This window comes from Musca vetustissima, unplaced genomic scaffold (assembly GCF_032173495.1).
Source record: "Musca vetustissima isolate MV318-11 ecotype Yass unplaced genomic scaffold, APGP_CSIRO_Mvet_v1 utg3401, whole genome shotgun sequence".
Classification (NCBI taxonomy): domain Eukaryota; kingdom Metazoa; phylum Arthropoda; class Insecta; order Diptera; family Muscidae; genus Musca; species Musca vetustissima.
In genome coordinates, this window is record NW_026884888.1 from 201,371 (window position 1) to 211,417 (window position 10,047).

General features: G+C 38.9%; 1 protein-coding gene across 1 annotated transcript; it reads right to left on the reverse strand.

The window, feature by feature from the left end:
• Positions 1-204: 204 nt before the first annotated feature.
• On the reverse strand, positions 205-1,876 carry LOC133331961 (lateral signaling target protein 2 homolog). Its single transcript, XM_061540348.1, has 2 exons — positions 573-1,876; positions 205-506 (listed from the first exon to the last, which is right to left on the reverse strand). The coding sequence occupies exons 1-2, from the start codon at positions 1,858-1,860 to the stop codon at positions 205-207; spliced, it is 1,590 nt and encodes a 529-aa protein (XP_061396332.1). The 5' UTR covers positions 1,861-1,876.
• Positions 1,877-10,047: the final 8,171 nt, after the last annotated feature.

Genomic DNA, 10,047 nt, shown 5'->3' on the forward strand with positions numbered 1-10,047 from the left:
GACCTTTGCCATTTTTATGGAAAACTTATATTTTTGGAATTAACAAAAAAAATGTCATTTAGATTAAATCAAATCGATTCGCGATAAAAGGGAGCGGAAATCACTTCATACCCTCTAGCTTACCTCAGAACGTATACTTTATGTTTCTTGGAGCAAATTTTGCAGTTGATGCTGATGCCGATGAACAGCCTTCCAGGTGATAATTTAATTTACAACGGCTGTTGCAGGTTGGGGTTGCAGAATGGCCTGTTGAGGCTGTTGATGGGGACCATGAAGAGCGGCGGCGGCGGTGGAACCAGCAACGGAATTCGCTTGTTGCTGCATCATATGCTGCTGTTGATATCTGGCCGATGAGGTCCATTGATGGGCCTGATGACCTGAACCATGATGATGATCACGAGCTGCAACAGCTGCTGCTGCAGCAGCGGCCGCCACAACATTATGATGATGATGCTGAGAATGATGATGGGGATGAGGATGTGCATGATGACCATTGGCAGCTGCTGCTAATTGACGTCAGAGATAGAATTCGGGTGAGCTCTGATTTTCGCTGGTCAACTGTTGTTGGGAACTTGGACCACCACTTGAGGGATTCAAGGCAATGACGGCACTACCCGTCGCCCCCGCCCCTCCTGCTGCTGCTGATGCCGTCGTTGGTGAGGAACTCGAACCATTCCTCGATTGCAAACGCTGTTTCAGCTGATCCCGCTCTTGGCAAACCCGTGTGTATTCCAATTTCAAACGATGCAGATCCTGATTTAACTGCCTATTGGTCTTTTCCAATTCGTGACGCTGCATTAGACGTTTTGAGCGACAATTTTGTGCATAGCCGCGATTTTTAAGGGTTCGCCTTTTTTGCTTTAGCCGCACAACTTCTTCGCGCGGACAACCATGAAGACGTTTGTTTAGCTCCCGCACTGAGAGGGTGGTTAGGAGGTCGTCATCGATACAATCGTCTATACCCAATTGGCTCGATGTGGAATAGTGTCCGGAAACGGTACGCGGGGAATTTGTTGAGGATCGCGTTGAACATACCGAGGTGGGCCGATTCGTGGAATGTTGATGACCGCCATTTGAGGGCGCATTGTGTAGCAGGGATCCCGAGGAGCTGGTGGGTGGACAATTGGCGATATTGTGATAGGGCGAGGGATGCATATTGATCGGAGCCAGGTGTTCCAGGTGCTGGAAATGATGATGATGATGGTGGGGATGTTGATTTTGCTGCAAATGCAAATGATGGCTGTGGTGGTGATTGGCGGCGGCCACAGATTGCATGTACTCGCGATGCCTTTCCCATTCCTCCTCCTGGCTGGGACCGGCCAGTGGCCTTAAGTCGAGCGGTTGAGGATCGGTACGCATAGAGTTGGGTAGCCACATCATTTCCTGTGTCAGCCCAGCACTGCTGGGTGGGGGTCTGTGGTGGGTGGCATAGTGTGAAGCTGGGACCCCAGCATAAGCCTGAGCACAGGTACTACCCGTTGGAGAGCCAATAACAGGTGGTGTTTCGGGGGGTGTTGATGGTACCCCACCCGGTACTGAGGTATTCACGAGTATAGCCTGACCCGTCATCGGTCCATGGGTATAGATCTCCGGTGGTGGTGACAATGGCTGCAGACGCCTCTCATCCATGTGCGACCAATTTGTGGAAAATGATCTCATTTTGATCAGCGGCTCAACGGCGGTTTCTTCATCCTCCGGCGCCATGGCAGCCGGTTCTGCGGTCCAGGTAATCTTGGCCACCGCTGTCGGGCTGTGATCTTCACGTTTGACACCAACCGGTGCCGAGGTACCATCCTCCAGATGCTCGAGCACAAACTCTTGTACATACTGGTCAGCGAGGTTTGGATCCTCCATTTTCATTGAAGAGAATTTTTTTGGTGGGTAATTCGATATCACAAAGAACTAAACTAAGCAAAGGCAGGCCCGCAACTTTGATTTTCAAAACAATTTCGAAATCATGCAAAATGGATTTTGGTTTTTTTTGTTTCGTTTGGAAATCTTTTGCCTTTAAATTTCACTTTGTTACACACATTCGATATCGTTCCGAGAGGGGTTTCAATTTTCACTTGATTTTTTTGTTTTCAAATTTATTGCTTAATTTTCAAAAAATTATTTTTTTAACGGAAATTCAATATCGTTTAGGTTTCCAAAATTATATTTTCCTTTTTTTTATTTTTTTCAAAACTCAGCAGTTTTTTTTCAAATTTTTATTTTCCAAAAGAACCCGATGCCGCTACTTCTGTTGTTTTTCAGACTATTGGCATTTTAGCAACCGTTGTTAAAGAGTTGGCGATAACGACTAACGGGATATGGACTCTTGTTTTTTGCGTTTTTTTGCCTATTTGCAACAGTGGGGTGTCCGTCTGTCTGTCTGCCCCAAGAATGGCCGAGTCAAGCACTTTTTCCAGGTATATATTGGTCAAATAGCTGAGCTTCGCGATTTGTCGTTTCGTTTCGCCGTCTTCTTCTTGTTTTGGTTTTTCTGTTAGGTGTTGTTTTTGTTTTTGTTACTCGTCTCGTCTTCGTTTCGTCGTGGTCGTCGTTACGCGTTGCGGTATCAATTCTTACTGGAATTCTTATTTTGGCAGCAAATCTCTCGTTCCGATGCCGGGCAGTCAGCACTCCATTCCTTACTTTGTTGGCATTGGTTCCACAACCGAATACCACCACCACCTCGACGACCACCACACCAATACAAATGACAATTGGATGACATTTGAGCATGCCCAAGAATATTTGTTGCTTTGCCAAAATGTTTGGAGCTACAAAGTAACACCCCATACCGATGGATGGATGGCTGGATGGGTGAACGGATTATTGCTCTCTGTAAATGCCAGCTTTGTGCTAAGGGGTGAAAGCTTTGCTCTCACAGCAATGAGTGGCTGGGAGACAGAGAGAGAAAATCCAAACTCAAGATAGTAGGCATTTTAGTACAGCGGATTTTGAAAAAAAAAATATTTTAGGGTTTGAATTTTTTTAAGATATTTTTTCATGGTCTATCGATCTATCTATCACTGTGCTACAGGGTATAATGTCTTTGTGCATATGTTTGTAACAGGCAAACGGAAACGAGATAGACACATAGTTTCTTTTGAGAATATGCATAGAATCACTTTCAGAGTCGATTTATGCATGTCCGTCCGTCTGTCCATCTGCAGATGTTAAATTGTAAACAAAGTACAGGTCGCATTTATGATTCGATTTGGATGAAATTTGGCACAGCTCACTTAGGGTTCAATAGGGGTCGTCCTCAGGCCAAATGCCTAAGGACGAATCCTATTGAAATTGGGAAAAATCGTTTCAGATTTAGATATAGCTCCCATACATATTTTCGTCCGATTAAGGTAAATGGTGTACCGAAGTCCCTATATATCCTTCGATTTGGACGAAATTTGGCATAGCGTACTGAATTAAGTCTGGCATGATATATGCTGAGTTTTGTAAAAATCGGCTCAGATATAGCTCCCGTATATAGTTTCGTCCGATTTTATGAAAATGTGCACCAAAAACCCTATATATCTTTCGAATTGCACGAAATTTGGTTTAGGGTATTGAACTGGGTCCAGAATGACGTGTGCTAAGTTTCATGAAAATCGGTCCAGATTTAGATATAGCTCCCTTATATAGTTTCGTCCGATTTTATGTAAATGGTGCACCAAAGTCTCTATATATCTTTCGATTTGCACGAAATTTGGCATGGGGTACTAAATTAGGTCCAGAATTATTTGTGCTAAGTTTCGTGAAAATCGCTTCAGATTTAGACATAGCTCCCATATATATTTTCGTCGGATTATATGTAAATGGTGCACCAAAGTCCCTATATATCTATCTATCTATCTATCGATTTCCACGAAATTTGGCATAGGGTACTGAATTGAGTCTGGAATGATGTGTGCTAAGTTTCGTGAAAATCGGTTCAGATTTAGATATAGCTCCCGTATACAGTTTCGTCCGATTTAAGGTAAATGGTGCACCGAAGTCCCTATATATCTTTCGATTTGCACGATATTTTGCATAGGGCACTGAATTGGGTCCAGAATGATGTGTGTAAAGTTTCCTCAAAATCGGTTCAGATTTAGATATAGCTCCCGTATATATTTTCGTCCGATTTAAGGTAAAAGGGGCATCAAAGTCTCTATATATCTTTCGATTTGCACGAAATTTTGCATAGTTTCAAGAAAATCGTTTCATATTTAGATATAGCTCCCGTATATAGTTTCGTCCGATTTAAGGTAAAAGGGGCATCAAAGTCTCTATATATCTTTAGATTTGTACGAAATTCGGCATAGGGTACTGAATTATGTCTAGAATGATGTGTTTCGAAAAAATCGGGTCAGATTTAGATATAGCTCCCATATATATTTTCGTCCGATTAAAGGTAAATGGGACACCAAAGTCCCTATATACCTATCGATTTGTACGAAATTTGGCGTAGGTTATTGAATTAGGTTCAGAATGATGTGTGCCAAGTTCAGATTTAGATATAGCTCCCATATATAGTTTCGCCCGATTTTATGAAAATGGTGCACCAAAGTCCCAATATATCTTTCGATTTGCACGAAATTCGGCATAGGGTACTGAATTGGGCCCAGAATGTAGTGTGCTAAGTTTCGTGAAAATCGGTTCAGATTTAGATATAGCTCCCGTATATAGTTTCGTGCGATTAAAGGTAAAAGGGCACCAAAGTCCCTATATATTTCTTTCGATTTGCACGAAATTTGGTATATTGTACTGAACTAGGTCCAAAATTATGTGTGCTAAGTTTAGTAAAAATCGGTTCAGATTTAGATATAGACTTTACTACTTTCCCTACTGGTTTAAAAATATTTTTTAGGGTTTGAAAAAAAAAACTTTGCGAAAAATGTTTAATTAATTTGCCCACTGTACTTCCCATAAGATGCTCCATATGCAAAAGGGCTTTTCATCTTCCGAGATTGCAAACTGAGAAACTCTACAAAATCCAAGAGAGAATTTCAAATGTCCCATACAATTTCTCTACACAACAAACCTTCCTTATCTACGACGATGATGATGGTGGTTGATAGGTGGCTGGCTGGCTTACTCTCTACTGAGTTCTGGTGCTCATAATACATCTATCGTTGCTTGTTGTTGTTGTAATTATTGTCGAGCCGCTGGCATTCGAATCCAGTAAAGACGAAAAAAGGGGCGTCATTTATTTTGAATTACAGGCCATAAAGCGATGAAAGCAACGGCCTTAACTCGGTCGTTTCGGTTAGGTGGTGGGGGGTTTTATAATTTGTAATAGCTCCGCCCATTTGTTGTTTGTTGTAGTTGTTGTGATATATTTGAATGTGTGTAGTCGGATTGTGGTGGCATTTTTACCCAAAATCTAAAAAAAACAAGAAGTCGGAACTTCAATATTCTTCATGAATGAGTGATGGGCACTGGAAATGAACCAGCCAGCCATCAACAACCCCTGTTTCGCACACAGTTTTTTCCCCGTCAAAAGGCTTTAAATATTTATTTTGACGATAATAACGGAATGTTTGTTCTCTTTTCTCGGAGTTTTATTGTGTTTAAACCCAAATAGAAATATTCCCCTTTTCAGTGTGCGATTTTTAAAAATTGTTTGTTGTGATCTATTTTTGATTGGTTGGGTCAAAATTTATGCGCAAAATCCGCTGGAAAGGTGTTGTGTTCGTGTGTGTGTTTCGCTTTACATTGTTTGCGGATCTGGAGGATATGTAATGGCGAAGGTGCCTAGGTTTATAGTTGTTGTTGTAATTTATGTAAGGCTTTTTATAGCATGCAACTACACATGCAATCATTTACAATGATTCGGAAAATATGAATTGTTGTGTGGAAGTAGGAAGGAGTTTTTTGCGAACTACCATCCAGGTAATGTATGTATTTGAATTTTCGGGTCACAATAAATGTTTCATCAATCAGAGTATTGATGTAAAAATAAATTATGGACCATCTATAAAAAAAATAAAAATTGATTTTTAAATAGTAACTTAATAATATTTTTTTTACCAGGGACCATAGGCCTTAATATATTTAATTTTTTCACATGAAAATAAAATATATTATTTTGGACTATAAGGGTGACTTTTTAATTTTGTTGTTCTGAAGGAATTTAACACTTATTTTTTAATTTTTTTCTCAATGGCTATAAATCTGATTTGCTTTCAAATATATTTTCTAAAGATCCACATATCTTACATTGTAAAAATTATTTTATCTGAAGGACTACATGGCGGATTTTTTCTAAATAATATTTTTCTCAAGAATTACAAGCCTAGAATATTTATAAAAATATAATAATATATAAGTCAAAATATCGGCTTCTATTGAGCATTATCTTCCAAGAGGTATTTTATCTCCTGAAATGCACTATCAAAATATCTTATTTTCTATTATTATGTATTTTATATCGGAAATTCAAAATTGCAGTCATTTTGTTTAACAAAAATTGCTCAAATCAATTGGAAACCTGTTATGGAGGCTAGGCGCGAGGAACAGATAACAGAATGACAAAGTACAGCCATTTCGAAGGAAACCTTGACAATACCGAAAACGAGTATGGGGACTATACCAAGACCAAATATTCTGGGTGCGGTAGCTATTTACCTGATTGGTCACCGATTAATATTTTGAGGTGACTGAGCTGAGTAGAATAGACGGGTGTGGCCATCTATATGATACCAAACTCAACGAACACTGAACTGGAATTTTCTGCGGATCTATATTCTGGGCCATAGCAATATTATTTCGCGATATTTTAATTTTTAGTAGAATTATTGTAATACTAAACAACACTAAAATATGTAGACTTTAGTGTACAATAGAATTTGTATTATATTAGAGGTCAAAAGTTCCTCTTTTTTACGCTGTCAACTTTTCCGAAGTGAACATTTACACATACACAAATCTTGGTTCTTTGACCGAACATTATCCAAAACAGTCAATTTCAAACTCTTCAAATTCATCTGATCACCACCAAAGGCTCGAGGTGTCGTCCTTGTCCATAACCGGAAGTTTATTGAAAAATTTTTAGCTATAATACTAAACAGTATGCGAATACGTAGACTATATACATATAAATAAAATCAAATAAAAGGTCATCTTCTCCTCTTGGATATACTATCAACATCTCTGGTCTATATGCTTCTGTATGCCATAGAATAGAAATGTTGTCATTTTTTAAACAAAAATCCGAGTCCATATTGACCGATCTTCATCAAATTTCATGTCATACACATTTCTCTGTGCATAATGTTGCGTGATGTTTGGGTCCAGAACAACCGACAAAAATAATGTTTTTGGTCCATTTCATCTCCTAATTATTGAGTGATCAATGGCAAAAACAATAGGGGTCTTCTTTGGCCAGAACCGAATCTACATTCAAATTTTCGTGACGATTAGTCCACAACTGTTGCCTGTATCGTGCTTACATATTATAATGAACGAACACCTATGTTAAATCGACTCAGCTAGTCGAGGTATGACCGTTGCACTAAAAGGTGGGAGTAGGACCAATATATCGCGGCGTTACAAACTCTTGGAGCCATACAAATCGATAATAGCCTGACAACATAGTTGTGTAGGGTATAATGATCGCAAACGTGGACCTACATTTAAAGTTTTCTGCTAAGAAGTTTTCAATTTCTGAGAAAACAAAATAGATCCACTTCAGTTGGAAAACGGCTCAAGGGCCTTAAAAACACTCAGCAGTTGTCGATACTCTTATAGGGAGGCTGTATTGAAACATGGGTATATATCGACGATTTCTGTAAGGTGGTATTTCATTCTCCCAGAACCTGAAATTACAAGGAGTCTATAGACGAACTGAAGTGGGAGTCTATGAACGAACTAAAGGTTGGGAATCTAGACGAGCAGTAGAGGGAGGATATAGACGAGGTGCAGATAGGAAGTCTTAGACGAGCAGAAGGTAGTGAGACTATATGCAACCTGAAGGCAAGGAGCCTATAGACAAGCTGATGCCGCGGAGTCTATAAACACTGTAAAGGCTGGAAGTCTATAGAAAATCTGAAGTGGGATTCTGTAGAGGAGCTGAAGAGGGACGAACTATAGGCAGGGGGTCTGTAGGCGAGCAGAAGGCAGGGAGACTATAGGCAAGCTGAAGGCAAGGAATTTTTAAACGATATTAAGGCTAGGAGTCCATAGATGAGCTGAAGTTTGATTCTGTAGACGAGCTGAAGAGAGAGAGAGACTACCTGTATAGTGTGTGTCCATAGACGAGCTGAAGAGGTAGTCTAAGGGTGGTGAAGTGGGAGTCTATGACCAGCTAAGTAGGGAATTTATAGGTCAGCCGAAGGGGGAGTCTATAGGCCATCTAAAGAGGAAGTCTATAGACTGGGTTATGCGGAAGTCTCCAGGCTGTAGAGTGAATTGTTGGAAAATGCTATCAGGAACTTTACAGCAGCTCAAATGGGATGGGACCTTTAGTTGGGGGCTATGTCAAAAATTTGCAAATATTCAGCTAGAAAATTTTTAATCTCTGAGAACTCGAACTACACTAACATAGGTTGGGAGATATGCGTCTAGAATAATGCAATTAATTATGAGGATCTATCAATAGGCGTCGATTTTTTTTTTAATATTTTTTAGGGTCTATCTATAGGCATGGATTTTTTTAAATTATTTTTCTAGGGGCCTTTTAGAATCGGGATTTTTTAGACATATTTTTCTATGTGTCTATTAAAGGCGTTAATTTTTTAATATATTTTTCTAGGGGTCTGTTGGAGGTGTAGATTTTTTAAACATATTATTCTAGGGGTCTATTAGAGGTGCGCATGTTTTTAATTAGTTTCCTATGGGGTTTTTAAAGGCGTTCATTTTTTAAACAATTTTTTTTCAGAGTACTATGAGGCGCATGGGTTTTTTTAATTGGGTACTATGAGGTGCGCGGATGTAAAAAAGTTAAAGGACCCTCTACACCAATTTGATTTCTGTCCGAAGTATTTTTTCTTGGATTTTAATACTTTTCATTTTGGACTATTTTTTTAAATTATTTCAACAAACACAAGAACAACCGAAAATTTCCAATTAGGTCCATGTTTTGACATATCCGAATTTTTCAAAATAAAGGTCTGTAATTTAATATTTCACTTCTTCAAAAGGTAAAAAACTTCATTGTAGTAGATATTCTCGATTTCAAGAATTTTGAATGCGCAACCCATAGAGGTTGACATATTTGAGAAGTATTTCAAAACACAATTTTGTATTCCCCCCAACCTTTTGACCTGACCTATAAGGAATATCATTTAATTTCTATTTGGTAATATTTCAGATAATGACCGATCAAACTCTCATAAATTTTATAAACGACAGATCAGATCGACTACCATACAAACATACATAACTCACATATGAAAATGAAAACATGTTTTCCAATTTTCCACAAGAAAATACCATCATCAAATTAAGCTAATGCGATTTAAGGGAAAATCGAAATGAAAATACAAATGAATTGGAACAAAGAAGCGTTTAAAGGAAAAGAAATATGTCTGCCTGTCCTTGTGAGTATGTGTGTGGGAGAGAGTGTGGTGGTCGATATGTTGTTGTGTTTTTTGCCAATGGTTCAATCAAATTGCCAAAGTGCTACAATAATAACAACAAAAACAACAACATCAACCACAATAAAGCCCAGCAGACATACGAACTGAGGCGGAGGCAGGAGCGAGCGGTAGAATGAAGCCAAGTGCAGAAACAAAAAATAAACCTCAAAATCTGACCTCATAAGTAGTGTCGAGGGAATTTTTATTGTTATTGTCGCTGCTGTTGTTGTTGTTGTAACGAAAAACCATAACTAATGTTTTGACTAAGAACAACAACAACGAAACAACAACAACAAAAAGTAGCCCAAAAGTGGAACATCTTGATATTGCTGGAAAAAAACGTATGTGTGTACATATGTATATGTGTGTGTTTTTGTTTATTTGTGTGAGGGTGTATGTAGTAGATTGACGTGTGTCTTTGTATGGGTATAGGCCAGATATAATCTAAACAAAAACAAAAAAAATCGAACTAAAACTAAAGACCAGATACAGATTCGGCTAC